The following is a 17416-nucleotide window of genomic DNA, read 5'->3' as shown; positions in this document are numbered from 1 at the left end:
GGGGGTGAGCAGATGGGAAGGAGGTGGGAGAGGTGTCAGGCTTTGCGGCAGGGGATCAGGATGTAAGGGAGTAAGGGAGGGGGAGGGGCACAGGGGAAGTGATGGATGGAGATAAATCTTTTGCCTAAATAAACAGAATGTTGGTTTGAAAAAGAGAGGCATTTCGAAGGTATAAATATTTTTGTTGGTGGTGGGTGATGAGTAAACCTTTAGTGAAGCCCCAGAGCTTCGTAATATACACTACACATTTGTACATTTTGCTGTTTCTTAATTAGCCTGGGGGGTTATTCCGGACCCTCTGTGTCTGCCTGGAAATTCATTGCTCACTGGCGTCCCCGTTAGTGATTGGTCAGAAGACTCTCAGAGCAGACTGCGTGGGTGGCCTGAAGAAGCCAGGGTGAGGAGGTTGAAATCAATGCCTCCTGGCACTTAGGAATAAAAGCCAAAACTGGGGACCCCAGAGGACTGTTTTACTCGGTCCACATCACCTGCATAACCCGCCGCCCCCAACCCCGACCCAGGAGGTGGGCACGCGTGAGCCAGGCCAGTGTGGAGCACGCTGCTCACCCAGGGCCAGTGTTTATTTGCAAGGCTGTTGTAGAAGAAAGCCGGGGCCCTCAGGGAACTCCTCCCTAGATCCGTCTAATACGCAACCCGCATGCCTGTAATGTGCATGGTCACCCTTGCGCCATGGTGATGTCTACCAGCTTCTGGATCATCTGGGCGAGAGTGCCATGGAAGGGCAGCCCGTCCACCTCCATGCCTAGGGTGCCCGAGACCTCCGCTCCAGACTCCATGCTGCACCAGGATGCCCAACATTTTTTCCTCCTGGAAAGAAATGGGGCAGAGGTAGAAGCAGTGGAGGGGGAGGAAAAAGAAAGAAATCCATACATTTATAAGTGGAAAAAGAACGTTTTGACTTGACATAATCTCTTTTTTAAAAATAAAATGTTGTTTAAAAATACTAACGCCACTGGAAGACTCATAGTGAAAAGTAACAGTGTCCTACATCACACCTCATGGGCTCCCCAATCCACTCCCCAGAAGCTGCTACTTTGAACAGTTTGGGCTGTTTCTTCATGTAACTATATAGTATGTTTTTTATGGAAATCTGCATTTTCTTAACAGACGCTAAAGATTCACTTCTGCAGGGACAGCTTGGCTACTTCCTGCCAACCTAGCCCTGCCCAGCTCTGCATTATCTGTCAATGGCCTTTGTGCCAGGAAGGCCCCTGTTCCTCCTGAGAGTTCCTCCTCGCTATTAGCCTCTGTTAGCCCTGCTTCAGTCACCTTCTAGACTTTACCCGGCGCGGTTGTGGGAGAATCTGGAGGGAGCAGAGCCATGGAGAAAATGCAACCCCATCCTGGGCCCAGCAGGCAGAGTGGTTTACAATCAGACAGATCTGACTTGGGTCTTTCCTGGCAGGTGTGTTAAACCTCTCTGTGCCTCAGTGTCCCCATCTGTATAATGGGGAGGTGGATGATAATAACAATGCCTCCTTAGAAGGTTGTTGTGAGGATTAAATGAGAAAATGCTGGACTTCCCTGGTGGTCCAGTGGGTAAGGCTCTGCGCTCCCAATGCAGAGGGCCTGGGTTCAATCCCAGAACTAGATCCTGCATGCATGCTGCAACTAAGAGTTCACATGCCACAATTAAGAAGTCCACATGCCACAACTAAGAAGACTACATGCCGCAACTAAGAGTCCGCAAGATGCAACTAAAGATCCTGTGTGCCGCAACTAAAGATCCCGCATGCCGCAACTAAGACACGGCACGGGCAAAATTAATTAATTAATTTAAAAAAAAAAGAGAAAATGCAAGTAAAGCACCTAGCACGGTCCTTGGCACACAGTAGGTGCTCATGAAATGAGGTGGATTATAGTTGGCAGGGCTGGGTCCCCTGGTCTTTAGCCCAGAGCTTTCTTCCTTTGACTTGTTGATTTTTTTTAAAAAGTGATCTGATTTGCTTTCTTCCATCTCCCTCCAAAAACAAGGTGCCAAAGAACCACTTGTCTAAGCCACTAACGTGTCTGTCCCTTGTTGAGCAGTTCAGGTCCCCCTGAGGAAGGTGGGTCTTAGGTGAAGACACAGGAGAGAAGATGGTGCCCGAGAGGCAGAAGTCAAGCACAACCTCCTTCTTCTCCTCTACAGACAAAGGAAGGGGACAAAAGGATCTAGAGCAGGTGGATCACGACAGACCAGAGGAAGGTTCTCATCTTCCTGCTCAGGCATTTGCTCATTCATTCCGCCACCCATCAAAGTTTTATTGAGCACCTGCTTTGTGCCAGGACCTGAACCAGGGATACAGTGGTGAATGTGACGTGGTCCCTGCTCCCCACACTCCCGGGGGCGTCACATTCTAGACGACTGATCAGGCAGGCACAGTCCATGGGGATCACGGCGCAGAGTAGGGGCCTCCAACCCCATTTACTGAAGTGGCTCAAGAAGGACTTTCTGGAGGAGGGGCAACTAGGACCACAGGTGACAAGAGCAGGAGCGAACCGAGCCAGGGGCTGTGGGAAGCACTCACTGAAAACTTTTCAGAACAAGGGAGAAAGTGTTGGCAAATATCACCTAGGACCTGTCTCTACTTGCACCTGGCCTGAGAACCTGCATTTCCACTCTTCCCTGGGGCCCAAGGTCGGAGGGAGGCCCGGAGCATTTCCAGGCAAGCCCTTTGTCCAAGAGCCCCTTCCCAGGGGTACCCAGCCCAGAATGGCATCTTCCGTCAATTGTCTGGACTTTATTCTCCCATTTCTCTTCTCCATTGGGACATATCCTCTCTTTATGGGGCAAGGCTCCTGGGACCACAGGGCCATTTCCCCCTAGCACACTGCCTGCCCCCACCATTCACAACCTCCTGGGTCCCAGTAGAGCCCTGGGGGTCCTCAGGGTGCACGAGATCAGTCAACAGCTTAGGAACTGGCTGGCACTCAGCCTCCAAGAGCCACAGGGAGCAGCTGGGCCAACAGTGATTGCCTGCAAATTCCCAGGAACCCTTAAACGACCAGACCATCTTCAAGGAGGCCCCACCAAGAGGAGGTGGTGGGGCGGGGAGCGGGGAGGAGAACTGACCAGGGAGTGGCTGGAGACACAGGGCCTGGGGGCTGCCACACCAGTCCAGGCTGAGACGGTGGGGCAGGAGGAGAGGGACAGAGGACTGAATTGGGCAGAGGGGGCAGAGCCTGGGGCCTAGTTCATTGTGGATGTGGAAAGAGGCCCCAGGATGAGTTCTGGATGTCAAGGCTGAGTGTGTGGGTGTCACTATTGATTCATGCTTGGAGCATAACGGGCTGATTTTCAGGCGATGCTGCTGTTCAGAGTGGGGTGGGAGAAAGGGGCCTCCTGGGAAGTTGGAACTGCTCTGCATTGTGACCTTGGTGGTGGCTGCATGGATGTGTACGTGTGTAAAACTTCACCCACTGTACACTGAAGCTTATGTGCTTTACTCTGTTAGCTGTACCTCAATTTAAAAAGTATAAAGAAAGTGGAGTGGGGTGAACGTGCTGGAAGAGAATGGTAGCCAGGATGAGGCCAAAAGTCATGTTCCTGCCTCTCTGTATCATCCATCCAACCATTATCCATTGATCTATCATATCATTCATCCATCCAGCTAGCCAGCCTACCAGCAGTCTGTCCATCCATCCATCCATCCATCCATCCATCCATCCATCCATCCATCCTTAGTCCCTCCTGTAAGGTGTCATCAATCAGCTCTTGGCTCCTGATAAGCTCTAGGAAATGTCCTCCAACAATTTGTTTTGCCCTCAAGTAAAACCCCTGGGGCACAGCCAAGGGCCAGAGTGGGCAGGGCATGCCCTGGATGGTGGTGGCCACCTTCCCTGGGCTCCTCAACATGGTGCCCACTCCTGCTGCAGTCATGATCACATCCGCTGAATATGGAAGGCCCTTCTTATAAGCAACACACAGAACAGGGTTGAGGGACATTCCTCTGCTCCTAACCAGCCAAACTTCACCAAAACTCAGGCCACAGTTCTGTCCGGCATCTCTTGATGACCCAGGGCTCTCCATGGAGTGACCCACTGACCTCCAGTAGGACGACTCTAGTTATCCCCTGCACAATGCACTGCTTCATGTCTCTGCACCTTCACTTCTGTGAGTCCTGCTGTCTGGAAGGTCCTTCCCACGCTTTCTCACCTGGCTCCTTATATCCTACTCACCCTCCAAGACCCAGTTCAGTGCCACCTCTTCCAGGCAGCCTTCCTTGAGCTCTCTGAACGAGCCAAGCACCTGTTCTTGTGTCCCCACAAGCAGTGTTCACAGTTCTATCCCAGCTCCTGAAATTAGCCCCCCCCGCCCCGTGGACCCTGGGTTCTTTACCCCTCGTTATCTCCCAGAACAAGTCTGGGCCTGGCCCAGAGGAGGGGCTATACAAAAATGTGTTTGTAATTTTGGTTTAATGATGTTCCCTTTTATTTTCTTTATAAGGGTGGTACCTTATTAATATATTTATGAAGACTGGGTGGAAATGTGGAAGGAGAATTTCCATCCCCAGAGGGTAAGTGTGGGGCTGCGTGAACTTGTTTGGCTGGGTTCTGTCTTTTGTGTCTGCATGAATCAGGAGTCATGTGTGAGGCGGCCCTCTGAGTGTTTTTTTCCAATTCAGATCCAGGAAGTGTAAAGAAAGCATAGAAGGCTCTCTGGGCCCCTTTAGGGCAGACCATTTCCCCTGAAAATGTCACTTTAGCTGCGCGGCTCCTCCTTTCCCCTCCTCTCCTGCACCCTGGCATTGCCGGAAACTAGGAAACTACTGAGCCACATCAGGAAGAGCTCAGAGTATGGGGTCAGAGAGCCTAGACTCAGCTCTGCCTCTTAGCTGTGTGGCTTTGGGCAAGCCACCTTCCCTCTCAGAGCCTCCGCCCCCTCCTCTGTAAAGTGAGGATAACAAACCAATCCGGGGAGGTGCTGGAGAGAAATGGGGGCGGGTGCAGGAGGGAGACAGACACAGAGGCAGAAGGAAAAAGAGAGCAGAAAGGGTGCAAGACAATGTAAAAGAAGGACAGGAAGGAGGCAGGGAGGCGCTCTGGACGCAGATGCTTCGCACAAGCGAGGGGCCCCAGGACCTCAGCTGCTGGCTGGCTGGGGCACCTGCAACAGCACCAGCCCCGTCTCAGCTGCTGTCTCCAGGCTCAACGCTCAGGAACCTTCCTGCTCCGGGATCGCCTTCCCATCTCCCCACACCAGCCTCTGCCACGACGCTGGGAACCCACCCTCTAGTCCAGGGTCTCAAATGTGGTCCCCGCAGCAGCAGCAGCAATATTGCCTGAGAACTTATCAGAGGTGCAGGTTCTCTGACCCATCTCAGACCTACTGAATCAGGAGCCCTGGGGTGGGCCCCACCGTGCTCTTTAAGATGCCCCTGAGGTGATTCCTGCTGTCTGGAAGGTCCTCTAGATGCCTCTAAACTTGGAAGAATCACTGCTTTAATAAAGCACGGCATTCATTCATTCATACACTCATTCATTCAACAAGGATTTACCAAGCACTGGGTTTCCCTCCACTAGTTCTTGGGAAAGCAGATAAGAAAGACCTGGTTCCTGATTTCCAGAAGGTTTTCTTTGTTTTGTTTTTTCTTCATTTAGCGATCTATGCCTTTGGGTGGGATAAGACTGGGGCAGCCTTAAGTTGCATGAGACTGTTTGGACTGTCTGGGAGTGGCCTTGTGGTCAGCCTGACGGAACTCGAGAAACCTCTCCCCCGACACTGACCCGTTCCCTGTGTCCGAGCGCTCCCTCCTCGCAGGCCTGGGCAGTAGCTCTGAGGAGAACAAGCTCTTCCTCACAGTGAACCAGAACCTCTGCCTTCTGGCCTGCTTGTGTCTCTCACGCGGCCGAGGAGGGTATCTGTGCCCCTCCCCCAGGAAGCTGTTGAGATCTCAGCCCCCCCCAAATCCTCTCTCCAGCAGGCCAGACACCCCAGCTCCCTCTGCTGTTCTCCAGGTGTCCCCAGCCCTCCCCCACTCCTGCCTGCCTGCCCTCAGGCGGAGCTGTCCACTCACAGGTGAAGTCACCTGGGACCTGGGATTTAGATGTAAAGTCTGGGCTTTGGCCCCAATTTCCCGTGATCCAGTTACTCTGGAGAATTCCCCTAGAAGGTGCCTGGTAGAGACTGACACGCCACCAGCTTCTCTCCGGGGTGGGCGGGTCCCAGCTCTGCGAGGGGCACCCGCTGGGGAGGGGGCTTGAGGCTGGAATCCGTGTCACGAGAGCCGTGGGAACTGAGGCCTGAGGTAGGAACAGTCAAGTCTCCAGGAGCGCATCTCGCTGCCCGGGGTCCAGGACCGGGAGCAGAATGCTGGAACCACTTAGAGGGCTGGCTGGCCTTCTCTCTTTTTGTTTTCCCTGCACGTATATGTGAGTTCACGTAAGTCAGCCATGCGTGTGCACGTGTGTGGGTGTGTGTGCATGCGTGTGTACGTGTGCGTGTGTGTCCTGCCTCTGCGCTGGTCTATGGGGAACGCCTGGAACTGCACGCAGCCCTTCACAGTTGGCTCTGCAGTCAGAGGAGCTCACTCAAAAGCCACCCAGTGGGACCCCGGTTGCTCGCTCAAAGCCCTCGCGTGGCTCCCTATTACTTCTTGGCTAGAAGCCTCAGTCAGGAGTCGGGTTTGCTTGGGTCTGGCTCATGTGACCTCCCTCTGCCAGGGGTTCTTAATGGCCCCAGACTACTTGGAGACTCTGATGAAACTAGGGCTTCTTGCCTAGGAAAATCCATGTATGAAACAATTTTGCAAACTGTTTCAGAGGACTTGCGGGCCCCCTCTTTGGGGACGCTGGGGTCAGAAGCCCTCCTCTGCTCCTATCACACCCTGGCTTACTGTTGCCAACCTCAAGAGCAGTCTCCCCAAACCAGCACTAAGCTGGTCCGCATCTCCCAGCTTTTGTTCCCTCCAGTCTTCCTGCCCAGATGCCTCCCCTTCCACTGGCTTTATCCCTCCCAGCCTTCAGCGCACAGGGTCCTCTTGCCACCTTGGGCCCTCACACCTTAGCACCGTGTAGGATGGCTGACGGTGCCAGCGGAGGTGTCAGTGCCCTTGCCGGGTTGTAAACTCCTTGGAGGGAGATGCTAAGGACACCTCCAGCTACCGCTATGAAGTGCCTACCATGGGTCAGGTATTCCATCCTTCCAAGAATGCTGACTGCCCCTCTTTCACAGAGGAAGAAAATGAGGTTCAGAGAGGTTAAGCAACCTGCCTAACGTCAAATTAGAAGGAAAATGGTCATTTATATGAGATCTTTCATAGTGATTTAGAGTCACTAGTAGGTCAAAGTCCAGTCCAGTGGTTGCCTGATGGGAGACCTTTGATTTTTTCTTTTTTTTTTTTTTTTTTTTGGCGGTACGTGGGCCTCTCACTGTTGTGGCCTCTCCCGTTGCGGAACACAGGCTCCGGACGCTCAGGCTCAGTGGCCATGGCTCACGGGCCCAGCCGCTCCGCGGCATGTGGGATCTTCCCGGACCGGGGCACGAACCTGTGTCCCCTACATCGGCAGGCAGACTCTCAATCACCGCGCCACTAGGGAAGCCCGAGACCTTTGTTTTAAGGCAGGCTCTGCCTCTGGCTTCTGATGGGCAGTAGCGGTGCTGGCCCCTGGCTTATGGATTGAAATACCATGTCTACTCCTCATCCGGGGAAAAAGTTGCATCCATGAGAGTTGCCTGCTGGGCTATGTTACCTTAGTGATGGATGGGAGGGCCTGAGTCCAGTTCTGTCCTCCAGGTGCTCTGAAGGGCCCAACTGCCTTCCTCAGATAACGTCTGTGGACCTCACATGAGCTCAGGATGTACAGCGCACAGGCCAAGGCATAACCTCCCCAGTTAGAAACGCCTGGAACAACAACAAAAAGATTCCATCATAGGATCACAAAAGTCATGTCATTTGCCTGGGAGGAAGAAATTTTCCTCTACTCTTCTAGGTTCTTCTGGCTGGTCTAACAATTAAATTGACATGAGACAGATTAACAGGAGAAAGTCAAACAAAAGTTTAATAACACATATACACAGGAGAAACCCAGGAGAATAGAGAAACTCACCAAAATGGCTGAAGCCCTCACCTTAAACACCATCTTCAGCTAAAGAAAAAAGGATTTTAGGGGCATTGGTTTGGGACCAAACCAGTTAATCAAAGACCTAATAAAAACAACATAGGAAATTATTTTGATAAAACATAAAATCCTTTCTTTACAGGCAGACTAATCAAAGGTAAAGAAAAACATTTTATAAATTATCAAGAGCAGACTTTTGTCTTCTTAACACAGAGAGAAAACAAGATTCTAATTTTGTATCAGCTTACTTTTAATATTAAAATTCATTCACTCAATTGAATATATTCTAATCTTTGCCAGTCCTGACTACACACAAAACTCTTAGAGTTCCTCTTCCATAAACCTACAAATCCTTTTTTTTTTTATCACATTCAAACTTTGTCCTATGCTTTTCCTCTTTCTTTTTAACTTTTTTTTTTTTTGCGATACGTGGGCCTCTCACTGTTGTGGCCTCTCCCGTTGTGGAGCACAGGCTCCGGACGCGCAGGCTCAGCGGCCATGGCTCACGGGCCCAGCCGCTCCGCGGCACGTGGGATCTTCCTGAACCGAGGCACGAACCCGCGTCCCCTGCATCGGCAGGCGGACTGTCAACCACTGTGCCACCAGGGAAGCCCTTTTTTAACTTTTCACTTTATTTTCCCTTAACAAAATGCATTCCCATTCCTTATACCTTTTAAACATTTTCCTTACATATGAAGATGTTTTCCTTATTTATTTTAGTAGTTTTATGGTATATTAATTAGAATTCTTAACCCTTAGAAAACTTAATTTCTAGTGAAAACTCAGAAGTAAGCAATTGTGAACTGTTTGTTATACCAGTATTTTTTTTTTTTTTTTGCGATACGCGGGCCTCTCACTGTTGTGGCCTCTCCCGTTGCGGAGCACAGGCTCCGGACGTGCAGGCTCAGCGGCCATGGCTCACGGGCCCAGCCGCTCCGCGGCATGTGGGATCTTCCCGGACCGGGGCACGAACCCGTGTCCCCTGCATCGGCAGGCGGACTCTCAACCACTGCGCCACCAGGGAAGCCCTACCAGTATTTTTTTAATACATTTCATAATGTATAATAGACCCAAACATCTTTAGGGTTTTTTTTGTAATAAGAAGACAAAAGTAGGTAAACTTAGACTTGTTTAGCAATTAATTTTCAGTATTTTATCTTATTTGGAAATGATCTAGACATTCAATGAATTCCCATCATTTAACTTACCTTAGAAAAACTCTAAAGTTTTAAATTACCAAAAGATTTTCGAAGTTATTTTTAAGTCTTACCCCATGTATATCAATATTTATCTAAATCATTGGTTCCCAACAATTATGTTTAGAGTACTCATGAAAACTTCATGAGACATTAAAGTCAACTATCATCCCAAGCTATTCTTCTTGCTGATAAACTTCGTAACAGACATAACGTGAACTTATTTGATTAGTAAACCCAGGTAGAATAAAAGTTTTATATTTAATGCTGATAACTCTAAAGACATGCCTGTTTTACTTAAAGCAGTAAATTTAAATTTGCTTTTATTTACTAAAGGTTAATCTTAGATCATGTGAACTCGAAAAATATTTGGGTTAGTCTGTTATATTTAGAAATATTTAATTCAAAAGTGCTTCCTTTTAAGCCAATTAGAGTTCTTCTACAAGTTACTTGTGGCAATACCATCAGAAGGTAGAAAAATACCCTATCTATAACATGCATGCATAGATATACAGATAGACACAACCAGAGACCTCGTAGCTTTCATTTTAAGACTTTAGTCATGAATCAGGTATAACAATAAAAAACTCACTAGTTCATAAACATCAGTTGCAATAAGTTAAGTTTATCCACTCAGATGGCAAAGGCTTTTTACTATATGTGGAAAAGACGTTTAAGACTTGTATTTGTCCTTGACAAATAATATTAATTAAAGAAGATGTGAATTAGATTTTTGGTGAGGGAGCACTTCCAGCAGTTAGTAATTTTTTTTTTTTTTTTGGCTGCGTTGGGTCTTCGTTGCTACGCTCGGGCTTTTTCTAGTAGAGGCAAGCGGGCTTTCTCTAGTTGAGGCAAGCAGGGGCTACTCTTCTTTGTGGTGCACAGGCTTCTCATTGTGGTGGCTTCTCTTGTTGTGGAGCATGGGTCTTACAGCGCGCGGGCTTCAGTAGTTCTGGTGCAGGGGCTCAGTAGTTGTGGCTCACGGGCTCAGTAGTTTTGGCGCACAGGCTTAGTTGTTCCGCGGCACGTGGGATCTTCCTGGACCAGGGCTCGAACCCGTGTCCCCTGCACTGGCATGCGGATTCTTAACCACTGTGCCACCAGGGAAGTCTAGTTAGTACTTTTGAAAAGCTCTTTTTCCCCCCAGGCTCTACTGATTGATTCCCCAGGCTCAGTCTCAGGTGACTGTGGGCTGTGCTTACATTTCTGATTTTGTAGAGATATACAAGACAAAGACAGTTGCTTTCAATTCCACAAAGAACTGGGCTACTGCCTAAATGATATCAAAAGGCTGATCTGCTCATCCAACTATATTTTCTTCAATTTGCTTCTTTATATCAGGGAGAAGATTTCCAATTAAAATGGAAATCAAAAGATTTCTATGTTTTAGAACTTCAGAGATCAATGCATCATGCCTTCAAAAAGTCTGCACAAGGTATTCAGTAAAGGCCCTCTTTATGAGTCCTCAAGTCAACCCCAGACCAATTCACCCGAGGGGCAAAAAGCCTCCACCATTGCTCCTATCAGGCCCCAGTATCAGCCCCCAGTTTTCATCTCACATTGTGTGGGCTCAGGCAACCCTACTGACTCTCATTAGCATGTCTAATTAACATTGCCCAAAGGGTGGATTTATGTGCCCTGTCTTACAATACCAAGCAGTGGAAACATTCCCCAGGGAGACGCAATGTCTACCCCGACAATACAATCAGGCAAAAGACACATAACCACCTTACATAAATCCCATTCAAACATTGCAATTTTCTTACAAGCTTTCACCTCAGTTTCATCAACTCTTATACCTTTGACCATAGCTTCCATTAGGACCCCATCAATAAGTCTCAGTCTTACAATACTGGGTCGGAGAAGTGTTCCTGGCCATAACATCCATTACCATAAAGCATTGCAGCAACGTCGTTTAACCTCTTCATATAACACCCACTCAAACATTCCGACTTTTATAATCTTATTAACTCTTGTACTTTTTACTTTTCTCAATCTTGTTGTAGCCCAAGTCAGGGTTCCACTAATGGGTTTTGGTACCACAGCTTGTGAGTTTCTGGCACCAAGGAGTTCCAGAAACTTCTTTCCATCCCCCTGCCATCTCCCCACTCTTGTGTAAAAGGCTTTGCGTCTGCAGTGAGGGTTTGCGCTAAGGGACCCAGGCCCTTTTGTCAATCTTGAACTCAATTAATCGACCTAATTCTTGCCCCAAGTGATTGTTGGTTAGGTTTCACATTGTAATTTTTGCCTTCCAGTTTAAAATATTTCTCCCAACTGAAGTAAGTAGAGAGGACTTGTTTGGGGCCCTTTAATGTTTTGGGGATCAAAGAGCATCCCTTTGGCCCACCTAATCTTAGATAGTGCTGTATTAAAAACCTTTATTTTAATCCCATCAATGTCCATTTTACTTATCCCATTTCTTAATAGCCATCTGAAGATTTCCATCCTGCTGGGACAAGTCCCCTGAGTCTTCTGTTTCTGATTCCTCTTTATTCTGCAACTTTCAATATTTGCTTTATTTACCTTCTTAATAACCCTTTAACACTTTCTACCTTTTGGGGAAGAGTACCTTGACCTTCCCCTTGGTTTCTTCCCATTCCCTTGTTAATTAACTGAATGCTTTTATTAGCATCTGTAAGATCCATGAGGGGAAGCTGAGACACCAAATTTGATAAGGTTTCCCAAATCTTTTTTGTTTTGTTTTGTTTTTTAATTAAGGGAGTTCTCAGGGTTAGCCATTATATTTTTTTGTTTCAACCTTTTAATTTGGTCTTTCCACAGGTGCCAATAAAACAGCTGTTTACAATGAGAGTTCTCTTAAAAATTTACCAGTTTAGAAGTTTTTCCAATTCAAAGGATCCATCATCTGCTATTGACGAATAGTATCTTAATAGCAACACAAACCAATAAGTCTTTTTATGCCTTAGCCTGGATGAAAGAGGCATCCCACAAGCATGGAAAGGACACAGCCCTAACGAGATCCAGAAATTTCACTCCCCAAAATAGTCTAAGGAAGTGGAGACTTTTGTTGCATCACTAATGAAGCAACAAAGGTTGAACAACAAAGGCCCCTTATGGACTGGACCCTTTATGACAAACTCCCCTGAGAGCTGGCATGGCCACACAAAGAGACGCCAGTTAGAAGCCTGGGTTGTTACCTGGGCTTCTGACCAGTTAGCTACAGCTCCTTGGAATCCCAGTCTATCTGACTGCAAAATGCATACCAGTATGTGTACCCTTCTGATGGCAGAGACCAGAGAGAGTTTTCTCACTGACTCACTGGTCAGCAAACCAAGCTCTTCAGGATGTATAATAAGATGGAAGGAAAAAAACTCATCCAGTTTTTTTTTTTTCTTTTGAGACTAGCAAACTCACCAGTGTGCGGGGCCAGCCTGGACAGCAAGCTTAATGGACCTATGCCTGCGTCCTACCCTATGGAATTTCCTTCTTATGACAAACAACACAATAGAGAGATAAAGAAAAACAATAACCATCTTTGGGAGGAAAAGGATCAACAGATCAAGAGTACTCTGCCAGTTTTCAAAACAAGAGTCTCTGGGTCCAAGGAACTAGGCTCCATAAATATTCCTCCTGTTAGTCTAGCTTTAGAAAAGCAGTAAAGGGCTCTTACCACTCTCGCTTCCGATAGACGCTGCAAGCAGAGACCTGGGAGACTGACTGACAGGCAAGAACTCTTACCGTCTGTGGCTTCTGTCAGTTGTCCCAGGATCTCTTAGCCGCAGCAGCTTCAGGGAGAGCAGTATCCAGCCAGTAAAGGGAAATCCTGGTGATTATGCCAATTGTCAGGGAGAAAGGAATTTTCCTCCATCTTTCTAGGTTCCTCTGGCTGGTATAAGAATTAAATTGACATGAGTTAGATAAACAGGAGAAAATAAAACAGGAGTTTAATAACATGTATACATGGGAGAGGCCCAGGAGATCTGAAAAGTTTACCCAAATGGCCGAAGCCCCTCATCTTAAATACCATCCTCAGCTAAAGACAAAAGAGGATGTTGGGGGTACTGGTTTGGGACTTCAAAGGGGAGGAAGGCAATGCACATGGAGATGGAAAAGCAAATGTTTGGCAAATAAATGTTTGCTGGACAACAGGACACAGGGTGGGCTTGGATCTCTAGGCCACGCTGAGTTTCTCCCACTGCACCTAGCCCGTATTCTCTACAGATACCTCTGCTTGTAGCTCTATTCTGGGAACAGGCCCTTTAACTAAATTCTTTATGCAGCTAAGGGGGAGCTGAAAAGAAAAACTTCCTGAGTTTTCCGTTTCTTAAAAACCATCATCCTCTATACAGCTGAAACTAACACGACATTGTAAATCAAATATACTCCAATAAAAAATTTTTAAAGATCATCCTAAATTAATCCTCGTGCCAAGGAGACAGATTTCTTTTTTTTTTTAAATAGATTTATTTATTTATTTATTTATGGCCGCATTGGCTCTTCGTTGCTGTGCGCGGGCTTTCTCTCGTTGCGGTGAGCGGGGGCTACTCTTTGTTGCGGTGCACGGGCTTCATTGTGGTGGCTTCTCTTTGTTACTGAGCACGGGGTCTAGGAGTGTGGGCTTCAGTAGTTGTGGTTCATGGGCTCTAGAGCACAGGCTCAGTAGCTGCGGCACACGGTCTTAGTTGCTCCGTGGCATGTGGGATCTTCCCGGACCAGGGCTCAAACCCGTGTCCCCTGCACTGGCAGGCGGATTCTTAACCACTGCACCACCAGGGAAGCCCCAGGGAGACAGATTTTGGGGTCACAAACTTTGCTCCCCAACAGGTTCATCACCCTGCCTCTAAGCAGCAGAACTCAAAGAATGGTCCCAAGACCAGTGGCACCTGTAGTACCTGGGAACTTGTTAGAAACACAAATTCTTGGGCCCCAGCCTAGACTGACTTAATCGAAACTCAACAAGGGAATAGGGGAGCAAACTGAGTTTTAATAAGCTCTCCAAGTGATTCCGATTCAAGTTAAAGTTTGAGAACCATTGCTCTAAACCATCTGGGTTATGCACTGTTAGTGACCAGAAGAGAAGAACATTCAAGCTATAACCCCAGGAAGCCATTCCAGAACTCTCCCTTATGGCTAACCTGAATCCCTCACGCTGCACGGAAGCCCACCATCAGAGGGGTTAGGTAACAGCCCCATCACGCTGTGTTGCATCACTTCTTCTTGTGCTTAAAGATCACTCCTAGGTCAGTCAGAAGCCAAAAGTGGGTTTGTACTGAGTGCAAGAATTAGAAGCCAACAGGCAAAACGAAGAAATGCTGATTGTGCTGTGATGAGATGACAGTATTTTTGTCCTCCGTCACCCTTCACTACCGCCTTCTGAGAATGTCTATAGTATTGTTACGTCATCTTTTCAATTAAAAAAGTGAAAGCTATGCTGTATTCAAGCATGGCTAGATCATGGGATACACAGTGGAGATCAGGGAGATTGCGCTGAGAGGGTCCCCAAGACCAGGAAAAGGGATTAGGCTTGAGCCCGTATTCAGGAGCCTGTTCTGGGAGGCCCCCTGTGATGTCCCACAGCAAACTTTGATCTCTAGAGGCACCAGATAGCGCAGAAGAATACACCTTTAGGGCCAAGGCACCATTCGCTTGTGGACCCTGTCGTGGGTTTTTTCTCTTCTCACTTCCATCATACCTGTCTGCCTAGGGCTGGGCCTGACACCTTGCTGACCAGCCCTGGTGTCAAGAACCAAGGATGGAGTCAGCAGGGCTTCTGTGCCTCCTATTCACTCTCCTTGGGAGATCCACTACCTGCCCCCTCTTGACTTCCCCTCCTGGAAGAAGAATAGCAAATCTGCTGTGACTACCCAGCCCAGGGCCAGCCTGGGTGACTTGGAAAAGGCTTTCTCTAATCCTCAAAGAGACTCACTTTCTGGGTGAGGCTAGCGAAGCTTGGAGATAAGAGCTGCCATCTCCTTACTGATTCCGGAGCCCTTGATCTTTCTTGTCTTTGCTGAACTGAAGGAGCAGACAAACTTCTCTGCTTTCAGGCCCCAGCAGCTCCCAACCCTAACTGGATGGGCCCCTTTCCATCTCTCTCAGCCCCAAACCACAGATTTTCATCTGAAACTCTCATTCCAGATAACAGCCTCCTCTCCCCACTGCCAACTGGGATCACCTTTTCTCTTTGGGGAAATTCACCTGCTGCTAAAATCGCATCAGTGATGCAGTTGGCCAAGCCTTTGAGATTTGTTCAATTATACAGAGAACCTACATTCTGTGTGGCAGATAAACAAGGAAATCTGGGGACTTCCAAAGAGATTCTCCAGAGGCTCCCTTCCACTGAGATCCAAGACCCCAGGATAAAGGGGACTAGTAAATAACAGACGTGCCGACAGCAAGCAAGCTCGGCACGCCTGAGGGGTAGGGTTTGTCTGGGTGTCCCAGCCGAAAAGCTAACCCACGGTGGAGACCTGAGACATAAGATGTTGAACATCTTTTCATATCCTTACTTGCCATCTGTACGTCTTCTTTGGTGAGGTGTCTGTTCAAGTCTTTTGCTCATTTTTAAACTGGACTGTTTATTTTATTATTAGTGAGTTTTAAGAGTTCTTTGTATATTTTGGGTAACAGTCTTATCAGAAACGTCTTTTGTAAATGTTTTCTTCAAGTCTATGCCTTCTCATTCTCTTGGCATTGTCTTCTGCAGAGCAGTTTTACATTTCCTTCTTTCAGTTTTATTGAGATATAATTGAAATACAGCATTGTATAAGTTTAAGGTGTAATGTAAAGCACAGAGATTTGACTCACAAATGTCATGAAATGACGACCACAAGTTTCGTGAGCATCCATCAACTCAAATCATCTCCTATAGATACAAAATTAAAGAAACAGAAAACAAGTTTTCCTCGTGATGAGAACTCTTAGGATTTACGGTCTTAACAACCTTCACTTATACAGCAGCGTTCATTATACTTATCATGTTGTACATTACATCCCTAGTACTTATTTATCTTATAGCTGGGACTTTGTGCCTTTTGACCACTTTTATCCAATTCCCCCTCCCCCCACTCTTTTTCTCTGGTAACTACAAATCTGATCTCTTTTTCTGTCAGTTTGTTTGTTTTTGAAGTGTAATTGACCTACAACACTATGTTAGGTCCTGGTATACAGCATAGAGATTCTGTATTTCTATACATTTCAAAATGATCACCACTGTAAGTCTGGCTAATATCTGTCACCATACAAAGATATTTGGTAATTATTGACTATATTCCTCAAACTGTACATTTCCTACCCATGACTCATTTATTTGTAACTGGGAGTTTGTATTTCTTAATCTCCCTCAGCTATTTCTTTCCTCCCCAACCCCCTGGCAATCACCTATTTGTTCTCTGTATCTATGACTCTGTTTCTGTTCAGTTATGTGTGTTCATTTGTTCTGTTTTTTAGATTCCCCAAATAAGTGAAATCATACAGTACTTGTCCTTCTCTGTCTGACTTATTTCACTTAGCGTAATCCCCTTTAAGTCCATCTGTGTTGGTGCAAATGGAAAGATTCAATTCTTTTTTATGGCTGAGTAATATTCCCTTATATATATATACCACATCATCTTCATCCATTCATCTATCGATGGGCATTTAGATTGCTTCCGTATCTTGATTATTGAAAATAATGCTGCAGTGAACATGGGGAGCGGTGCATATACCTTTTCTAATTAGTGTTTTAATTTTCTTTGGATAAATACCCAGGAGTGGAATTGCTGGATTGTATGGTAGTTCTATTTTTAAGTTTTTGAGGAATCTCCATACTGTTTTCATAGTGGCTGCACCAATTTACATTCCCACCAATAGTGTACGGGGTTCCCTTTTCTCCACATCCTCACCAACACTTGTTGTCTGTTGTCTTTTGATAATAGCCACTCTGACAGGTGTGAGGTGATATCTCATTGTGGTTGTGATTTTCATTTCCCTGATGATTAGTGATGTTGAGCATCTTTTCATGTGCCTGTTAGCCATCTGTATATCTTCTTTTGAAAAACAAAATGTCTGTTCAGGTCCTCTGCCCATTTTTTTTTTTTTTTTGCGGTACGCGGGCCTCTCACTGTTGCAGCCTCTCCCGTTGCGGAGCACAGGCTCCAGACGCGCAGGCTCAGCCGCCATGGCTCACGGGCCCAGCTGCTCCGCGGCATGTGGAA

General features: G+C 47.1%; 1 protein-coding gene across 1 annotated transcript in view; it reads right to left on the bottom strand.

Moving 5' to 3' along the window:
* The window catches only part of DGLUCY (D-glutamate cyclase), a 50855-nt gene continuing 33439 nt past the window's right edge, over positions 1 to 17416 (bottom strand). Inside the window, 3 exon segments of the mRNA XM_032617409.1 lie at positions 1 to 779; positions 781 to 828; positions 7696 to 7847. Coding sequence (XP_032473300.1) covers positions 678 to 779; positions 781 to 828; positions 7696 to 7847 — 302 coding nt within the window. The 3' untranslated portion in view covers positions 1 to 677.

The sequence above is a fragment of the Phocoena sinus genome, chromosome 2 (assembly GCF_008692025.1).
Source record: "Phocoena sinus isolate mPhoSin1 chromosome 2, mPhoSin1.pri, whole genome shotgun sequence".
NCBI lineage: Eukaryota > Metazoa > Chordata > Mammalia > Artiodactyla > Phocoenidae > Phocoena > Phocoena sinus.
Note: the sequence above shows the minus strand (reverse complement) of the source record. Positions and strands in the feature narration are given on the sequence as shown.